Source organism: Nicotiana sylvestris, chromosome 5 (genome assembly GCF_000393655.2).
Source record: "Nicotiana sylvestris chromosome 5, ASM39365v2, whole genome shotgun sequence".
NCBI lineage: Eukaryota > Viridiplantae > Streptophyta > Magnoliopsida > Solanales > Solanaceae > Nicotiana > Nicotiana sylvestris.
This window is the reverse complement of record NC_091061.1, coordinates 6815373-6837681: the sequence shown is the minus strand read 5'-3', so window position 1 is coordinate 6837681 and position 22309 is coordinate 6815373. Positions and strand designations below refer to the sequence as shown.

Sequence of the window (22309 nt, the reverse complement as noted above, 5' to 3'; positions counted from 1 at the left end):
TTTGCAGAAATGCAGGGTAAGGCTACGTACAAATTACAATAGATTCTTGTGGTCCGGCCTTTCCGAGGACCCTGCGCATAGAGGAAGCTTAGCGCACCGAGCTGCCCTTTTTATCTAAGTTGCTCGGACACGGGTGCGGGTGTCCGACACAGGTGCGGATCTAGAGGTCGAATCCTTCTAGATGTAAATTTTAAGATTCGGGGATAGGGATCCTAGTACGGGTACGGGAGGGAGGATCCGGCTAAAAATAATTCAAAAAAATAAAAATATAAAAATATCTCTAAATTATGAGAAATTCCGTGAAATACTTAGCTTGTAAATTGTGAATTTCTTTATTCTCAAGTTGTAGATAAGTAAATGATTGATTTCCTAGATAAAGTATGCTATTTTCTTTTGATTTATCCTAGTTTTGGTTCTGATTTCGGGAATCAAATTGTATCTCGTCTCGAATTTTTCTGTCTGACGGGGTCAAAGTACCCAAAATTATTTGACCAGATCCGGTACGGATCCCATACCCACGCCCATACTAGTGTCGGGTCGACACGAGTATGACACCTAAATTGCCATGTTGGAGCAACTTAGCTTTTTATTAGCTGTCTCGATTCCCATTGGTCGATCTGCTAGCTATCTTGAATCAGAAATGACAAGTTTGACAATGATGAATTATACTAAAACTATACAAAGAAAAATGAAAAATTGCAAGGGAGGCTTGGGCGACCAAAGAACAGCTAAAAAGAACCAAGTTGATGAAAAATGTAACAGCTTATCCAGATTTTACCTAAATGGAAGCAAAGAAGTCAATTTAGCAGGAAAATGATGTGCTCAGACCATAGATGTAAGAAATTAGTACTCTATATAGTTGAAATATAAATGCAATCTACTTATAATCCACTACATATTCGGGCTCAGATCTGCAGCTTCAACAACTACAATCCCAGTGGCCAGTTCTATTCTAGTTCTACCATCAACATATAAAAAGAATAACTTCCCTACTTGTACTTGGAGCTTCTTATATATTTTATGACGAATTAGTAAAAAATAAAATATACATAAGAGTTGGAAGTCTCCAGTTATATTGCGGTCAATAAATTCAGAAGGAAAAAACAAGTCATGGTATTCTATACTATCTTCTATAACCATGATATTAGGCTATACCTACTTTAGATGGAGCCATACTTCAGCAGCTCCCACCTGAACGGTCTGAACGAGTAAAGAACCTCCGGTGAGCTTTTGAACAGCAAAGCTACACAAACGCAGATGGCAGCAATTGCAACCATTGAAAGCATTGCCGGTTTGTATATTGCAAGTGATGATCCCGAGTTTCCATAATAGAGTTTCTGGTCGCACTGTCTGCAATGTGTTTGAATTGGTTTCCTTAAAGACTTCTCAGTTTGTAAGCTAGCAACTTTAACAGACCTATGATCATCGGATAGTTTCTGCTTGATACTGCTATCCAACAACGAACCAGGGATATCGAGAACATGCCCATCACCTCGTTTCTGACTGATTTTCTTTTGCACAATATGAATATACGAGTAATGGCCTCGCAAGCATGCATAATCATTAGGTGTCAGTCCGGTACTGTCACAGGCACTTTTCCAGGCTTCAATTCCCACCTGAAGAATTTCAATCATCAGCTCCTTGAAATACCTGACTAACTCATTCCTCTCCAAACAAGGGAACCAGAGAAAAATACAGAATAGCTGTTCTAAAAAGTAAACTACTAAGTATTCTAGAGCCATCCGGGAACAAAATGCAACTATATCAACACTGATAAAGAGGAAAAAGTGCAGGTCATTGCTGATCTCATCATGCTTCACAGCCCCCCCCCCCCCAAAGCTCCAAAAAACACCTGCACACCCCCTTTTCTGTGGATTGAGGGGACTGTCAGTTTCCAATGCAACAGACCAAAATGCACATAATAAAAGGAGATATACCTGTCCTGGATCATCAATTAATGCATCCAAAATATTCTCAAAGCCAGAAAGACTAGCAACAAGATGAAGTGGAGTCAAACCCCCAGGACCCACTGCATCAGGTCTAAATAAATAGTCACGATCATCTTGTTGCTTTTGTGGTCCTGATTTGTCAAAAGCTCCATGCGGACGGTATTTCAATAGGACTTCTACCATGGATCTGCACTTTCTCCTCACGGCTTGATGAAGGATGCCAACCTCCCACAAGGGAATGTCAAGTGATGACTGTTGTCCTACATCTACAATGCCATTGAAGAAAACATCCAACAGTTTCTTTACGACAGCACACCAATCTTGGTCAATGGAGAATTCTATAAGCCACTTGAATCGCTGAAAAGGGAAGAGATTCAAGTTGACACCAGAACCCACTCTAAATTTCAAATGACTTCTATGAAGCAGCCAACCCATTTCATGTAAAAATTCCAGAGCTTGGTCCCTGGCTTGCAAGTTTTCAGTTCCTTGGAGAAAACCACCAGCCATTTCAGCAACCTCAATATTGCTCTCCAATGTACGAATCTCAGAGCAAACATCTTTCTCTGCAACTATAAATGGGAAAAAGTTGCTACTAAGGCCATGGTCTTCAACCTAGTCAAAGATAATAAACACTACATTTCAGAAGTAGAATAAAGTGTATCCAATACAGTCATTTTTATGCAGAAAGAGGAGAGGAGATATAAGATTTTACTCTATTTTATCAGGTAAGTATAAACCTGAAGTATGAACCAAAATCTGTTGATCTAATGAAAAGTAACACATGGCTAGTAACAAGGAGTTCAACCAAAAAGTTAGTACATAATACTATAATAGCTTGCATGTACCAATGAGATAAAAAATAAATAGATATCTTCTTTTTGTTCCTGATTGGTGAATGCATTTATATTTTATATTTTGACATCCAAGTCTAGGTTTGCTCTGCACACAGAGACCAAATGTTAATCCTTTTCATTGAGGTAATTCACTAAATTTACTTGCAAGATAAAACTGAGAGTCATTAGTAAACCAACGAGCATCAAATTCCGTTCATAATAAACCAAACAGGATTGCTCCAAGATAGGGAAAACAAGAAGATAAATTAACAGTTAATAAGCATTAAGGAAAGAAAAGAAAATAACTTCACCTCAATGAACCCTCTGCCAGTAACATTTGGCAGAATACAAGGAAAGCTAAGGGACTGGATGTCTTCATGGCCCATACAAGAATCAGCTCCTACCATCATATCAGTACAGTTACCCTGGACCAGGTAATTCCCATCCAGGGCACATAGTAACCTAAAAGGGAAGTGGAGACAAACAAAGAATCAATTAACCAGCTCAAAATACTCTAACCAGCTAAGCAGAAACTAATAGGAAAAGGAAAGGCAATCGTCTTTAGGATCAAACAAATGTCTAATTAAGTCACCTTGTAGTGGGCCGGGATAGGTTAACGCCTTTCACCAAAAACTGAACTCTTTCGGAGGCACAAACTGCAATAGGTTTGACAATTGATATCCCACAGCTCCTATGGCTTTTAACTGGTAAGGAAGTGTCCAGAACAACCTGCCCTGTAGTACAGAAGCAAAGACTCAATGTTCATATCAGTGGCGTTATTGTCGAGAAAAAGAGAGATCAAGAAAGGATACAATGAAGGATGAGAATATACCATTAAACAAAAATGCCACTCGATCATTCACCCTAGCATAAACCCATCCAGTTTGCCAAAAGGAATCCGCGGATGCATTAAGAAGCTTCCTCAAACTAGAATTAAGATCACAATAAAGCTGCAAAGGGAAAGTAATTAGGAGCAATATTTGTTTGGCTAAAACATTAAGAGAACAGGAACAGGAAAAGGTAAAGGAAAAGGAAAGAGAAGAAGTATGGTCCGAGGGAATTTAATTTGCTAGTTTCATTTTGTTGAAAAGTACAGTGAATAGCTAATACAGGGGATAACTAAAGCAATTCTCTGATTTCAAGAATCAGGCAAGTTTATATCACACTCATTTTTGGCTTCATTTTATCCAAATATTATCCATTGTGCCATATGTTTTCTGTTTCCTTTCCCTTTCTTGTTAAATAACAAAGCCTAAAACCTTGATTGCTCCACTTCTTCCTCTCATAAGATTAAGTATTACATTTCTGAGAATAAAAAAATTTACCTCCTCCCATATGGATTTATCCATCCGAAGATATATTGTTAGTATAATACAACCAGGCTTAATGTAGCTTTCAATATCTGTAGGACTGTGTGATAACCAATCAAGAATCTGCAATTGCCCAGGAATAGAGAAGGTTTGGTTTCAAATTGAGATAAAAGAAACATGAGAACACTGTCATTGAAGAATATTATAGCAAGAGTACCGAATACCTGTTTCCGCAAGGCTGTAGGAAAATCACCAGGATCTTTCCCAAAGAGTTTAAAGACTATACGATCTGTTCGACTCTGAAAATTAGTCAAAATTTTGTAGTTAATGGACAAATCATCTTTATCCATTGATGCATCAAGTGTTAATAATCAAAGTCATTAGGAATTTCTTCTCTGTATCTGACTAGCACTACAATATCTTTCTCGGACTTTTGGCTAAGATCAAGTATCTGACTAGCACTATAGGGACAAACAGCCTAGAGTAACCTTATGAGACAAACACATTGATCTCAAACTCAAAGATCTATTTACCAAACATTAACAATATATTTTTGATCACCAAAATACAACTGAATCAAATTTTCTCAAAGAGAGAATTTTACTGCAAAACACCTTGGTAAATATAGGATATAGGAGCCACATATCTCGTAGCCGCAGTTCACATGACAGAGAAACGGGGCAATTGAATATCTGCACAGGTAAATTTAGCAGCCTCTATGACAGAATGTCTGGCTGATAGTTTGGAAGAGCATACTTATGGAACATCGTGGTAGTCTGCACATATACGTTGGAGGATCTATGGACTGTACAACCAACATAGCATGGCAGATTGGACATGTTTACATCATAATCTACCATATTTGGTGGAAGTAGTGAATCATAGTCACGATTACAGTCAGCCAACGTTGTAGGCCTAGCAAGGCTGGGAAGTAGAAGTGCTAATTGCTGAAAGTATTATTAAGCTACTTACTTACTCGAGTTTAAAGCATAGATGAGAACAACAATGTACACAAGCCTGCTAAAGATATGGATTTCAATTTACAGATATTTCATCAAAATTTTAGGGACAAATTAGAAGCTGAAGACCAGCACTGCAGAAAACATGCCTGTCAGCTAAACAAATTGCATATGAGTACAATGGTAAACAGCAATAGAAAACAAAACTCATACCTGAGCCTCTCCACTGGAATTAGATAGTGAAAGGGATGAGGTAGATCCCGAATTCCCACTTGTCCCTGGGCTTGACTTATGAGGGTCATGACATATCCATAGAGGACAGCCAGAAGATGCAGCCCCTGGGTTTGCAGAGGCATCAGAATTCTGCAGCTTTTGATTGCCATCTTGAGAATCATCATAGATGTTATTCAAATCGATATTATTCAGCTTCACCTTAGCTGAGGCATTTGCATTGATAGGTGAGCTCTCTTTTCTGCAACAAAGAGAATCAGGCTGCCAAGCACAAGGATTTTGTGAGATCCCATATTCAACATCACTCCTGCCCATTCTCTTCTCTGTCACTTCAGATGCAGGTATCAAACAATTCCCAGTAGGCTTAAGAGAATCCTGCAAATCAATCCAATCAGAAGCTGAAGAGAGAAAGGTTCAATACCAATATTTGGATCTAGTGCAGACCTCTTTTGAAGTCCCCATAGATGTCCCTGCATTCCACTGCTCTGGAGGCGCAGACAACAAGCCCGACGTATTCCTCTCATTAGTTGCACCAGCCAAACTAGCTAGGTTTCTCATCAGATGGGACAGTAGATCCTGGTCTTTAGTTTGATCTGAGCTATTGGCTGCATTTCATAATGAGAAGAAGCCAGAAAGTAACTCCTCCAGTTCACATACACCAAAATCTCTAAATAAGTACCTATTTATGTGCCTATATGTTATCATGATTCTTGTGGAACTCAAAAGTTTGTTAGAGACAAACTGACTCGGTACTAAGTACTCCCTGAGCTAATTAGGACTCTCAACTGCATAAACTAAGCTCAATATTACAAGAGACATTATCAGTCATAATCAAGTGAAAAGATTCCATCAAAAACAATATGTTAATTTACCCTCTAACACACTGTCAACGTGGATATGTTTATATACTCCCAAGAGAACTGGATTTAATTTAATTTACATGGTAATGAGTTCTCAAACAAAAAAACATCAAAATCTTGCAATCGCAGTCATCAAAAGGTGAGTATTCAATACTTAGGTGGTTTCATTAGATACACTCCTCCAAATAATTTTAGCCTATATGTCAATGAACAGCCTTGTTGGGAAGGTCAACGTCACTGTTTTTCTAAATTGGAGATATATTATGCAGAGATTAATAATATATTTAGCATACCCAAAACGAATATTGAGTTTAAAGGGATTTGACGAAGATAACAAAACTCTTGATGGAGTATCATGAGTGCTGTTTATTTCTTTGATTATTTATCTCTGCATTCAGCATTTCTCCATAGTAGCTCGTGATCTGAGAAATTTTTCACAGGATGCGACACTTTTCCATGAGGAAAGTGATCAAACAATTCCCTTGTTCTCAGTTCTAAGCCTAATAAAGGTTAACTTGGATCAAGTCTCAGCACAAAATCATCTTTTCCTTTTCTTTCTTCTAGGAAGGAAGGTCTCAGCCATGATTAAAGTTTCCAAAGTAGGTCGAAAATTTGAAACTATAACCACTCATATAAGAAGATCACATTCCACAAGACAGAAGCCAATATCATAGAGGTCTGAATACCTTGTGAGGAGACATGAGATAGAAGAGACACATTGATGACTTGATGATTTAATGAATACAAGACATCTAAAATTAATATGATATTGTCCAATGTCGAGCAATCCAACTTAAAAATTAACCCTAATACTCTAACTCTAACATGCTACCACTAACACTTAACATTTTAACAATGCTCAACAAAATTTATGCATTTCCAAACACCCCACAAAAATAACTGAATCAGAAGCCATTGAGAAATTGAGAATGAATTAACCATGCCTGCAATACAATTGTGTCTCTCTCTCTCTCTCAGAGTAAATTCCAAGTCTCCAGAATCTTGGTACTTCAAAAGACAGTTATTTGAAAAGCCTAATTTCCAATAAAGAAGCAAGAGTCCTCTGAAGATAATCCAACTAGAACTCTTTCTGTTTTGGATTACTCTCACCAGATGCAGTCATGGAATGAGTCACATAATTTTAGTACTCCTTTTCTTCACTATGGAAAAGATGGATCAAAGCAGCCTAAATTTTAGTACTCCTTTTCTTCAGCAGCTACATTACCACTTCGTCAAAGCATGACAAAAGAAGACTTGTAATTGAGTCACATAACAATTTATAGGCTAGTCTAAACTGTAAGGGGTAGTTGGGTTTGCAGATAACTCAATACAAAGATTTTAATACAGGGATTAAATACATGGATTACTAAAGCAATAGAATGATTCTGGTACAAAATAATAGTGGTACTAACAATAATAGTTTTTCTTTATACAAGGATTATTTCCCTAATACTTGTAACCAAACGTGTCCTAAGAATATACAAATGAGAGAAAACATGATCGCCTGCCAGTGGAAGGTCTGTGTTCAACCAATCTACCCAGACGAATTCCTCTCTCTAGTAGCAATCTGGTCTCTGTTTGATGGTACCAATTAAACGAGAATGCTGTGTCGTCCAGCGCACTCGACCACTGAATAAAATCGCAATTCCACCCGTAACAGGATTGCACCTTTGATGTTTTGAAAGATACGAAAATTCGAGTCTAGGTCCTAAAGAGCTGGATCCTCACCGTTAGTGACGGCGAATAGTATGTGATGCAGGATATCCCCGCCCTCAAATTTGACTAATGATGGTTTATATACATTAATTAATGCGACTTGCAGTTGAAGATTTCAAAAGAAAATCAAAGATCTATATGAACTTCTTCCAAGTTCAAGGAATTAATAGGCAAGATAGCTTCAACTCATCAGATCCTTCTGTTGTATATCCCTAAAGTTCGTTATGTTGAAGTAAAACTTACCGGTCTCTCAGCAGCTACTCTTTCGAAGATCACTCAAAAAAACAATAGAACTAGTGGACTTTCACATGATTTCTACTACTTCTACGGATGTATTTAATCTTTATGGAAATTCTGGAGTCCACCGATTGTTGCAGTTTACATAAATTATTCCAACTAATGTACAATCCTGTACAGATTAAAAGTTAACTACTCTGGTTAGTTCTATAGATTACTTGAACAATACAGCCTCAATGGATAGTACACAAGTATTGATGGCTACTGTTCCAGTAGAAGCATCAGTCAATAATAACCACCGAGATCTATTTTAATGTCCATCAGTTATTAGTTGCTAATCGCTGACCCAATGCCCTATGTCATGTGTAGCCTTTAGGATAAATCGGAATATCCAAACTAGGTAATAAAAACCTGTCCTGATGTTTCAACCATTCAAACTAAATACAGTATAGGAAAACAACCCTCCTGTTCCAAAAAGCAATTCCCACTATCAGTTATATCTTACAACTCCCGGTTCATAGAGACGAAATGCTGCTTATGGGATAGACATCATTGTATTCATCAAGTTGATACTATGTCAGGCAAAGAATAACTACACATTCTTCTCTTTCTAAACTTCTTGATTACAGAATAGCAATCTAACCAATTACCATAACAGCGAAAGTACTTACAAGCACACCTTACTACGTCATGAGAATGCTATTACCTAATTAACTGGCCGAATATCTTCTGTCATAAGAAACAAAGATATCATGCAGGAAAAGCATGGAATACAGATAACAACTTACATTGTACGTTGGTCAGTATCCTCAGCAGACTAATTAATAAGTAGTTAATACCCCCCTCATCATTCATGGAGGCTCCATTAGCTACATTTTCTGGATGTGTTTTTCTTCTTCGCCTGTTATGACCTGCTAACCGCCTACGACAGCTCCGCTTCCCCTCATCAAACTCTTGTAGAACATGAAACCTGCCAAAAGTAATCATAACACCAAACCATAACCATTTTCCATGACTACATGTTCCAGATGTCTTGAAGATATAATTAACTAAATAAAAGTGTTCCCTATCTAACACCTCAACCTTTTAGATGAGGTAACCACACAATTCCACGAGCTATATTAGGGCATTACATCAAAACAGAGACAGTGACTAAATTACGGACAATGTTATCTATTTAATCTTACGTATAAGAAAAACCAATGTATCAGGTTTCCAAAACTTCTACTTTTATAATATTTTAACTGGTACATAAGACTAGAGATCAAAGTACAACAAGGTGCACTAAACTCCCGCTATGGGCACGTCCCGGGATGGGTCGGACCACATTGGATCTATTGTACACAACCTTATCTTACATTTCTGCACGAACCTGTTTCCACAGCTTGAACCCGTGACCACCTAGTCACACGGCAATAACTCTTACCGTTGCACCAAGGCTCCCTTGGTTCATAAAACTAGAGATAATAGAAACCAATGTATCTAGTTTTCACTTTTCACAGAATCTAATTTTATCATATTTAAATGGTTCACAGAACTAGAGATAATAATTTTATTTTTTAAATATACATGAATATGCAAATGTTCTACTAGAAAGCTAACCTACTGCACTGCTGACAAAATCGCTGCATAACATTGCCCACCAAAGCTTTAGCAGCTTTAGAATGCACATCACACACTTTATGTCGCCGATGGTAATCTTTAGCATTGCTCAAATCAGCTCGACAATCCTGCACTTGACAACAAACTGCACGATTCGACGAAACCCCAACAATTTTCGTCTTCTTACCACTCTTCCCTTCCAGTTTTTCCTCATCCCCTTCCATCACAGGATACAATTGACCACCTAGCTTCAAATTAAGGGATCCAGCTTCTTCTTCATGATCCAGTTCATCATCTTCAATGACGATCGCCCGCCTCCTTTTCTCCAATTCTTTCCTCCCTTTATCATTACTTCCTAATGTCAGTAATTCATCTGAACCAGATGAAAAACAATTGGAGATTCTACTAGCTTCTGGATGAATCTCTGATCCTATAGGAAACATTAACTGTTTGCTCTTACAACAATCTGATGGCAGTGAATTATTATTCCGCCGCGCCGCTGTAAATAAATCACCATCCCATTTCCAATCATTCGAAGCCCACTCCATACTCTTTTTTCCACTAACTGAACCATGATAATTGTGAGCATCCATTGACAAAATTAATCAGATAAACAACCCAAGACAAAATTCCTCTCTGAAATGGTGAAAATTAAACTATATTTTAGCTTTAATAGCAGCAAATAAATTACAAAAACAGCCGAAAAATTAACTAACTGGACGCCAAAAACACTCTTTTAAGAACTAAACTATTCACAAAACAACCTTATACGAAAATCCTCTCTGAAATAATGAAAATTAATCTATGTTTTAGCTTAAACTAGCAGAAAATAATTTTTCTTTTTTAAAAAAAACCCAAAAAATAACTAACTGCACGCCAAAAACACTCTTTTAAGAACTAAACTATTCAGAAAACAACCTTATACGAAATTCCTCTCAGAAATAGTGAAAATAAGATATGGTTTCAGCTTAAAGTAGCAGCAATTAAATGAAAAAAAAAAAGCGCAAAAATAACTAACCGCTCATACCAAAAACACCGTTTTAGTTCAACTACATTTCTCCCAATCAGAAACCATTAATTCTGTATAAAATCAAAAAAATAAAACAAACAAAAAAGAGCTGGAAATAGACAGGACTGAAAACTGTAAATAGACAGAAATGATCGGAAAACGTGTAAATCACCGGAAAAAAGATCGCCGGCAATATAGAGAGGAATATTTAGTAGAGTAAATAATTAAACAGAAAAAGAGGAAAGAGATGGCATTTTCCTTGCGTTTAAAACGGAGATTGTATACTCTGTATTTTGTAGTGTGATAAATACGGACTATATCTTTTTTTCTTTTTTTCACTGTAGGGTAAATAAAGCGCGTGAATAGTAACAAATAATTGAACAAGTCATGTATAAATGAAGCATGTGTTTTTTGAGTTGAAATGGAAAAAGAGTGTTTAAAAGTAATTTAAGAATTTGAAAGTAAAAACTAGTATTTCACGTGTGGAGATGGTTGTAACTTACTTACTGGTCGTTAGCTTAACGGACTAAATTATCCCGGGATATTAATTCCAACACTAATTTATACCACATGGGAGATAAAATAGGATATTATAGATTAAGTATTTGATTAAATTTATAACGTGTTTGGATGATGGTATAAATTTAGGCCACCAACCAAATACGATATAAATTTAATCTCACATCTTATCCCGCCTTATACTTCATACCAAACAACCATTGTATTGTGCTGTATTATATTTTAAATATAATATTTATTTTGATTGTTACATAAATTTTATTGTATTGTATTGTTAAATCTGTTGTTACGTAACGACAAAAAGTGTCATTTTATGTAACGACCATTTTGGTATGATCGCATCGTTACCTTATTTTTTTCTCTTATCTTATCCTTCCTTATTATTAAATAATCTTATTTTATCCTTTATCCTACTATTTTATATAATAATTGTACTCTGTACCTTATTCTTTTTTTAAAATATAATATTACAAGTTTATTCTTCATATTGTTGGTGCATGATATCATGAAACAATGAGAATGTCACTTTATGTAATAACCGTTTTGGTATGGTCGCATCCTTACCTTATTTTTCTCTCTTATTTTGTCCTTCCTTATTATTAAATAATCTTATTTTATCCTTTATCCTACTATATTATATAATAATTTTATCCCGTACCTTACTCTTTATATATATAATATATAATATTATAAGTTTATTATTCATATTGTTGGTGCATGATATCATTAAACGACAAGAATGTCATTTTATGTAACGACCATTTTGGTATGTTCGCATCGTTGCCTTATTTTTTTTTTCTCATCTTGTCCTTCCTTATTATAAATAATTTTATTTATCCTTTATTCTATTATTTTATATAATAATTTTACCCCGTACATTACTCTTTTTAAAAAAATATAATATTACAAGTTTATTCTTCATATTGTTGGTGCATGACATCATGAAACGACGAGAAATAATATAATATATCCAAATATTGTATACATCAAAATTATACAATACAATACAACATGATATATTATGAAATGATACACAACAACTATCTTAATATTTTAATTGAAGTTCAAAAGGAGTGAGAAAGTTCAATATTTATAAAATACAATATTAATGTGTAAACAAGAAATTATCTTAGGTAAAGATTTAATTCTCATATATTGATAGTAAATTTCACTTTTTCATTATCAGTGCATTAAACTTTGTTGTAGTAAATTATTTACTTTATTAATGAGTTACCAATTAGGTTACTACAAAGAGTTAATATCTAAAATTATTCTACATCATCTAAAACCAGAAATTCTAATAAAAAGATTCAGAATTTATTTTTATAGGGAGCGATTTCCTCTTTAATGAATCACACGATGCGAATATTCGAATTAATCAAAACCTCAATAAATACGGAGCATTTAAGTGAGAAACCAAAAAAATAAAAAAATAAAGTTCTTATCGTCCTTTGCTGTCTCCCCGATGTAATTGGACTTGTAACAAATTTTATGCACAACTTTATGAAAAGTGTTTGTTGGGAACACCTTTCTCAAAAAAATTTCGGGAACGCAACAAATTTTCTAACAAACAATTATAACAAATTTAATTAAATAAAAATATATGGCACCCATATATTTGTGAGAGAATTTAGCCTTACAGAATTTTAACAAAAAAAAGGAGAAAAAATAGGACTGCACAAACGAAAGCGGATGCGATTAACGAACCTTTCAATGGATTGTTATTTCAATTCACTAAAGTGACATTTGGTTGGGAGAAATAATTTTCATATAAAATTTAGCATTATTAATTCATTACTTGGTAATAAAATTTGAAGGGAAGCCTTGGAGCAACAATAAAATTATTTTCGTGTGATCTACATATCACATGTTAGAGCCGTAAAAGCTGTAATTAATACTTGTATTAGAGTAAGCGGACTGCATCACACCCCTTAAAATACAGTTCTTTTCGAACCCTGCGTGAACGTGAGATGACTTGTGTACGAGAAGCTCGAAAGATAACCCTTAATATGATTTTTACTATTTTTTCTACTAAAGTTATGTCATTTTCATTGTACTAACTTCACCATTATTACTTTATTCACGTATGTCCAATCCACGATGCTAGTGCTCTTTCCTATAATTGTTGTACTATAGCATCCTAAGAAAGCATAGTATTTTCACATGATAAAAGAAAAAGTTGTTTCATTTTGTAGATAGTACTTGATTGAAGATAAAACTACATGTCATCAGATGAAGGTATTTAATTTTGCCTTGAGCATATAGACAGCCACCAAATTGCTTTCCACTTTCAAATATCTAAACCTGAAGTGAAGGGAAATCTCGGAGTAACGATTAAGTTGTTTCTATGTGATTTATAGGTTATGTATCTGAACTGTAAAATTAGTCACTAATACTTGCATCAAGGTAGACTGTCTACATTATACTCTTAATATAGTGTGATATAATCTGTTTTGGGTCAAACATGCACGATTTTCTCCAAAAGATCTCACAATATTAAGAGATCTTTATACTTTATATGTAGGTTTCCAATCTTTTCAGCTACCAATATGGGATTTTGTACGCACACCTAATAATGTCTCTCTCGAACTAAGTTTCATGTGGCTCATTACCACGATCCACAAGTCTCCCCCTCAAATTAAATTCCATGTGGCGCATTATCACGATTCACTGGTTAATTTTCGAGATTCACTGTGTGCCACTCATATCGTTAGAGTATTTATGGCAACCGAAACCCGCAATTAGCTTCTTCTTCTTGTATGCGCGTCTCCAATCTCGTAAGGGTAAAAATATCGAGCCTCACACCATCACTCTGCCCATATCTCCATACTCGTCCCTCGAACCTGAGCTTCGATATCAGTTGTTGGACTAAACCAGTCCAAAGTTAACATAGTGTGATATTGTCTACTTTGGATCATGCCCGCACAATTTTTCTCAAAAGACATCATTAAGAGATTCTTATACCTTATTATAGGTAGGGGTGTTCATAAAAACCCGAAAAATCGAACCAAACCGTAAACCGAACCAAACCGACCAAAATATCGATACTTTTTAGGTTTGGTTCTGAATTTTAAAAACCGATCAAATTTGGTTTGGTTTTGGTTTTAATAAAAAAATAATCGAATCAAACCGACTATAAAAGTAGCTATTTAACTTTATTATTACACTTATATATATATATATATATGTATAAAGTTTCTACTATTTTATAGTACATATTAGTCACTTGTATCTTTAGTCTAAATCTTTGCTATTAACATCATCTAATTCTTTGCCTTTACATTCTAGTTTGATTGGTAGTTTTCTTTTGCTAAATACAAAAATCTATTTTATGTTAAAAATAATCAAATTTTAATTGAGTACTTCAATTATTCAACACTATTTGATTCAATTATCATCAATATATCTTGGTAAATGATAGATTTCTCAAAGGGCAATTGGTTTGATAGTGTTATGTTGAAAATGTAGTCGCCGGAATATGTATTTGATAGTATGTCTCATATTTAAGAAAAAAATCGATAAATAACCGAAAAAATAAAAAAAAACAGACAAAAATCGAATCAATAAAAAACCAAGTTAGATGGTTTGGTTTGGTTCCAATATTTAAAAAAATGACTTACTTGGTTTGGTTTCTTTTTAGAAAAAAACCGACCCAAATCGAACTATAAACACCCCTAAATTTATAAGTTTCTAATCTTTTCAACAACCAATTTTGGTCACACACCTTTGTACATGGAGTAAAACATATAGCATAACTAATTTATAGATAGTGGTGCTGCCAAAGCACGTTCATGTTGTCAAATTACGTGTTTCATAGGGTATAATATGCATTTGTTATAGTGTTCTTCGACCCCACACGGAACAAATTGTTATGCCATTAACAACTCCCTTAATAGATAAGGTTCTTCAACGTAATGCCCTAAAATGAGGGAAATTTGATGTATTTAGTAAGCATCGTAATGTTATGATTTACATATCAGAAGAAATTAGCAAGTATTACTAGTTATTTTATGACGAGTGATATACGTGGAAAAACTTAGAATATATTGAATTAACTGATTAATACAGTAACATTAACGAGTTACAATCAAATTTTTCTATGATAGCTTCATTCGTTTTGATATTTTTTGGCTGATGTAGTGAAATATTTATTTAAAAGAACATATACTATAAAATAACATGAAAAATTGATTCCAAAGAAAATTTTAGCCGTTATAAGGAAATATTATTATAGAAATGTATAACGGTATTAGACCGAATAGATTACTCTTAAAAAGTCACAAATTAGAGTAAGAATACATGTCAGTGAACAATGGTTAAATGATTAAGATTTACATAACTGACCAGTGCTATGTATTTATCAATTTATTAATACAAATATTGAGTACGACTAAATTCTTTTTCATGTTTAAGGAAACAAGTAGTAAGTTTTTCTAGGAAACAAAGATGGAGACATATGAATAAAGTTGGACAGGGACCTATAGATGTAAAAGGACCTCTCATGCAAGGAATTCTATTGCATTTCTTTCTCTCATTGTAGTTGCTTTTGCTTTGGTTATTTTACGATTTTTTTACCAATATTTTTCTTCTTTTTTTTCCAGTATTTTTATCATAGCATTTTCACTTTTATACTCTCCAAACCTGTTTTGAAATATATTTTTTTGAGCTGGGATCTATTGAAAATAGCATTTCTATCTCACACAAGGTAAGACCTGCGTACATTCTATCCTCCATGTATCTCACTTGTGGCATCATACTGTATATGTTGGTGGTGGTGGTGTTTTTGTTATTGTTGTTGTTGTTCATCCTTACGACAATGCATTGAACCAAGGCCCTTCTTGTATCCTTTTTTCTATTGTAGTCCGCCAGAATTTTGAAGGGGAGCCTTAGCGTAATTGGTAAAGTTGTTGTCATATGACTAGGAGGTTACGAGTTTGAGCCGTGGAAACAACATCTTATAGAAATGTAGGTTAAGGTTATGTGCGATAGACCCTTGTTGTCCGACACTTCTCCGGACCCCTCACATACCGGGAGCTTAGTGCACTGGGCTGTCATTTTTTAGTCCGTCAAGATTTTATTAAAGAGAGACAAAATATCAAAGTTAAATACCTAAAGAAGCTAGGAATTCAACTATACAATATATGTTGGATTTTGCATCTGTTACTGCTACTATTTTCTAGAATAATTAGTTGTTTAGTTTTAGGAGGAGTCTGCTAGAAGATTTAGAATTTTAATTATAGTAAGAGTTTAATAATTTAGTTGTAGGAGGAGTCTACTACTTTATTTATTTGGCTTTTAAAGCCCTATGATTAATAAAATTTTAGAGATAGTTTTTCAATCCTATTTTTCAACCTTCTTGTTATTTGTATATTTTCTAAAATCCATAGCAGTGGTATCAGAGCCTCCATTGATTGATCTTGACGGATCTCTGAATTCGCTGAAAAACAACCAATTTCAACCACTTTTAAACCATACGCATTTTTACCCATACCGATTTTTAACCAAAATTTTAACAATGGCAAGCAGCGGTCTCTCTTTGAATACCCCACAAACTTTCACTGGTGAAAACTATCAGATTTGGTTAGTGAAGATGAAATCTTATCTTGAAGCTTATGATCTATGGGAAGTTGTAATGAAAGACACACTTATACAACCACTTCCTCCAAATCCTACCCTTGCCCAAATCAAAGCTCATTCAGATGAAAAAACCAAAAAATACAAAGCCAAAACTATAATTCAAAATTCAGTTGCAGATTCAATCTTCTCTAAAATCATTGAATGTGAAACATCAAAAGAAGCTTGGGAAACACTCAAACAGGAGTATCAAGGAAGTGAACAAGGCACATAAAATCAGATTTTAAATTTGAAAAGAAATTTTGAATCTCTTAGAATGCAAGATGATGAGACTATCACTAAGTATTCTGACCGAATTTCCTTAATTGTCAATAAAATCAGGTTGCTTGGCGAGGATTTCAAAGACGTCAGAATAGTTGAAAAAATTCTTGTGACAATTCCCGAGAGATTTTAATCCAAAATTTCCTCTCTGGAAGAGTCTAAAGATCTCTCTACCATCTCTGTTGCAGAATTAATAAGTGCTCTTCAAGCACAAGAGCAAAGAAGGACCTTCAGACAAGATAAAGTTACTAAGGGTATTTTTTATGCGAAACGCCAAAAAGAAAAAGTCGATTATCCTTATTGCAAAAAGAAAACACACTTAAAAAAATTTTGTTGGTGGAGACCTGATGTATTATGTGGAAATTGCAAGCAAAAAGGTCATGTTACAAAAGTGTGCAAGTTCAAAGATGCTCATGCACAAGCACTAATAGCAGAAGAAGGAATTGAGGATAACCTTCTTTAGACTGCAGCAACAAAAGCAAGGAGGAGTGTTGGATTTTGCATATGTTACTGCTACTGTTTTCTAGAATAATTAGTTGTTTAGTTTTAGTAGGAGTCTGCTAGAAGATTTAGAATTTTAATTATAGTAAGAGTTTAATAATTTAATTGTAAGAGGAGTCTACTGCTTTAGTTATTTGGCTATTTAAAGCCCTATGATTAATAAAATTTTAGAGACATTTTTTTCAATCCTATTTTTCAACCTTCTTGTTGTTTGTATATTTTCTAAAATCCATAACAATATACACACACAAAAAAAACCCGCCTAACTATATACTATACTTCTCTAAAAAAAAAGGTAAATCAATTAACACTCCTTGGTTAAAGGTAGCTCTGCCACTGCTCGTGCGATAATGGTATGGTGAACAAACAAGAATGGAATGGAAGGGGGAATTTTTTCCCTCATGTCCATTACAACTCATAATATAGTTGGAATATAAAATAATTAGACCATAAGTCCATATTTGCAAAATATTTATTTAAAAAAAGTGAGTTGAACACCTTGGTTAAGTGATCTTTTTACACATTTTATAAGGTACAATTGGTTATTTACAACCACATGAATTAGTACCAATTGCCATCAATTATGATATAGTGGCAAGGACATAGACATTAGGACCAGGAAGTAAAGTTTGAGTTGGTCCTTTTATCTTTGGACTTAGTGGTAAACCATGATAGAAGTAGTACACAAGAGGAATTAGTACCAATTGCTATCAATTATAGCTAGTACACTATATATCAAGTGGATGAGTGGAGAATAATAGTTTGTGCTCCCTCTTTTCTTGGAGTCAATTATTCAAATAGTCACTCAACTATCCCAAATTATATCCTAAAGTCATTTTTTTTCCATTTGTAACAACAAAGTCACTGACAGTACACTCAAAAGGTCACTCAACTAGAATTTTCAAATTTTGGATTGCCAAATACCTATTTTACCCTCTAAATTATAAATATTTATCTTCTTTTTATTTTTTTTAAAACGTTTTAGTATTAACAACAAAAATTCAAAAATTTATTTACACAATTCAGAATGAAAGACAATAAGGTTGTAAAATATATATTCCATGCACGTAATATAAAAATAATTATTTAAATAAAGATATTTTTATAATATACATTATATATTCTTGAAAATTATGCTCAATTATTATTATGTTTCTACCAACTTTCCAACGATACAAAGTTATGTCACCGAAAAGCAGGGGGACTATCTGTATAGGGTAAAATATGCTATGTTAAATTGTGCACGAAATATATATAATATAATTGAGCATAATGTTCAAGAATATATAATGTATATTATAAAAATACTTTTATTTAAATAATTATTTTTATATTACGTGCATAGAATATATATTTTACAACCTTTATTTTCTTTCATTCTGAATTGTGCAAATAAATTTTTGAATGTTTGTTGTTAATACAAACATTATTATTACTAACAAATTATTCAAATTAATTTTTACTATGCTCATTATTTTGTTATTCCAGCATTATATATGCTTAAATACTTTTTAATTTTTTAATTTATAAATAATATTTATTTATTCTATAGATAAGTCCATAATGTAAATTAAAAAGGAAAAGAATCATAATATTAAAAGTTTTTTTTTTTAAAAAAAGAAGATAAATGTTTATAATTTAGAGGGTAAATAGGTATTTGGCAATCCATAATTTGGAAAATCTAGTTAAGTGACATTCTCAGTACAATAGACATAGTTCAGTGACTTTGTTGTTACAAACGAAAGAAAAGTGATTTTAGGAGATAATTTGGGATAGTTAAGTGACCATTTAAGTAATGGACTCTCTTTTCTTGCCCTTTTGCTTACATCTACCTTGCCTAAATATATGAAATACTCCAAGATGGTTAATTGTTACTCGTACTTTTATTGAATATGAAATTTTAAAAAAAAAAAAACGGCGAATAAATTAGGACTGAGGGAGTAAGATGATATATTCACTTTAAGTTGAGGTCGTTCCAGCAAATGTTTCAGGTTATCTTAGTGGAGGATTAATTAGTACTAAGCTTGCGAATAACACTGCTAGCTTCCAAATTAGTCGGTCTAACCACTTTTCTGTATCATGATCATTAAAATAAGCAGGAATACTATTGTCACAGAAATAATATTTATGGGAATTTTAATCGAAATATCGGAACAGGACATTAGTTCATTTTCGAGTTCTTGAATCGAGTGTAGTGGAATGATTAATTCATTTCTTCGCCTATTTTACAATAAATCAAAATTAACTGTGATTTTCTTATATATAAAAGATAAAAAAATGGCGTCGTGTATAAACAAAAAGGAAATATAAAGCAGGTCATGTGAATAGCATCGACAAACGTAGCTCTTGTTTAGGAAAAGAACATATGGATGGGACCATTTTCATTTATTGCTACCCATTGTTATCTCTCGTACATTGTACGCATAAAAGCATATACATTAACCACCTAACTTAGAGTTTAATTTTGGTTTTTTTATTTTTATTTTTTATAATTTTTACAAAATTAAAATATATTCAGCTGACATTGAGTAAGATGTGTAAACTTTTTGTTTATGCGCCTTTTTCCCTTTAATAAGTTAAATTTCAATTTGACATTTTTTACGATGAAATACTGGGAATTTTTGACATTAGAGTCCCAAAACTTAAAAAAATAAGCCAATGATCGACTATTTCTGCCCTTTCTAACAACTCATTGTTTTAAAAGTTATGGTGTTTGGGCGAGTTTGCACGCAACTCGACTAATTTCACGAGATATCTGCTACCTCTCAGCTCCCACCAGCAACAGAATAAGTCACATAGTATTTTTTGTCTTTGCTGGAAAGTGAACCTGAGACTTCATATATCGTTCTAACCCACTTTATTAATTACTAGACCCGTTCTTTGAGTCTTTCTAACTGCTAATTCTATTCTTTCTAAGTACCACAACTCTAAATATGCCTATTCCTTCAATCATAGGAACATGGGAAAATGGCTTATTTCGCATCAACCTAAGCCTGCCGTGAACATATTTTACATTTTTTGAATCTTCTTATTAATTTTTTTTGCTTCGTCAGTTAAGGTATAGTAAATGAAAAATGAGTACCAGCAAAGGTTGTGGTGGAATGGTAAGTACTCATTCATCTTTAACCAGAGGTCTCGAGTTCGAGTCCCTGGGTATTAAGTCGTCTTTATTAAGGAGCGCTTTACTGCCAATGTGGAATTTCCCGTTACAAATCCGAATTTAGCCTGACACCAGGTGAAAACCAAAAAAAAAAAGAAAAAAAAAGAAAAATGAGTGGACTTAGCTTGAGGATTGCACATGGACATCCTTTATATTGTGTATTCTAGTCAAACATCATAAGGGATCCACGACAAGGATCCGAAAATGATATGTTGCTTTTATTAATTTCTAGTAAAACCTGAATTTCAATTATTGAATCAAAACATCAACTTTCTTAAATTTTTATTCGGTTTTCCTTTTATTTATTTTTTTGTTCTTTCCCTCCTCCACCACCTTCTTACAAGCTTATATAAAAGAAAAAAATAATGGAAAAGAACATGTTTTTTTACTATTGTTGTTGGTGTTTAAGTAGACAAGACAATGAAATATAATGGTATAGGATAATTCTCTTTTTTTATTTTTGTGATTTACAAATTATAGTCTCAAATATGAGATAAAAAAAGGATAATCATCAAATAAGAGCCGGTAATTAAAATCAATCCCTCCTATAAATTATAATGTGTTCAGCTTCCTAGTAGATTATTACTATTGTTATTATCATTATTGTTGTTGTTATTGTTGTTATACATAAAGATCAGTGAACTAGGGTTGTTCAAAACCGAACTGAAACCGTTAACGAACCGAACCGATAGCTTATTGACTTATTGGTATCGGATTATCGGACTAATGGATAGTGAGCAGATTGAGATTTTATAATTAACCGCTTATATTTGGGGGCGGATTACTCAATTTTCTTATCGAGTAAACCGTTAACCCGTTAAGAATTTTTATGTTTATAATTTTACCCCTATATATATAAAGTAATATTAAAACCTAAATGGCTAAATTCCTAATTTTAATTCTCAATAGAACTGTCGTCTGTTTGTAGCTATGTCATTGGCAGTCGTCTTTGGCTTCTAATCAGGAAAAGCTACTACAACTAACAGAGATAGTTTGAACTATGCATTTGACCATTTGGTATAGATTGTTCAAAAATTTTCTATTCGGTTTAGCTGATAAACCGCGCGATAAGCGCCCGAAAATTATTAATCTGATACCAATCTGCACGTTGTCTTATTGAATGGCTAGCAGATTACTACATTTATAATCCAATAACCGATAAACCGAATTATTGAGCTCCGATAAACACCCCTACAATGAACCCTAATCAAAATTGAAAAGAGAGAAAAGCGAAGAGAAATAAACAATTTATGGAAAAACATAAAATCCTTTTATTTCAATACAGTACGAGAATAAATGGTGTTGGGCCAGTTACACTCAGTTCAGTTCAGGCCTGTTCAAGATTCTAGCAAACATAGACGTCAAAGTGGAAGTTGGAAAAATTCTTTGACATAAACATTACAATTTTTTTTTTTTTTTGGTAATTAATTTCATTTCATTTCAAACAAACAGAATACAAAGATCATAATTGTTTACATCTCCCAGCTCTATCTTCTACCTTCTTTACTCTACATTATCGTCCTACCTA

The 22309-nt window shown here is 33.7% G+C and overlaps 1 protein-coding gene across 1 annotated transcript; it reads right to left on the bottom strand.

Moving 5' to 3' along the window:
• Positions 1–836: 836 nt before the first annotated feature.
• On the bottom strand, positions 837–10973 carry LOC104240228 (squamosa promoter-binding-like protein 1). Its single transcript, XM_009795008.2, has 11 exons — positions 9698–10973; positions 8884–9065; positions 5727–5887; positions 5265–5657; positions 4317–4391; positions 4108–4215; positions 3615–3732; positions 3375–3516; positions 3094–3244; positions 1938–2561; positions 837–1616 (listed from the first exon to the last, which is right to left on the bottom strand). The coding sequence occupies exons 1-11, from the start codon at positions 10288–10290 to the stop codon at positions 1161–1163; spliced, it is 3003 nt and encodes a 1000-aa protein (XP_009793310.1). The 5' UTR covers positions 10291–10973; the 3' UTR covers positions 837–1160.
• Between the last annotated feature and the right edge of the window lie 11336 nt (positions 10974–22309).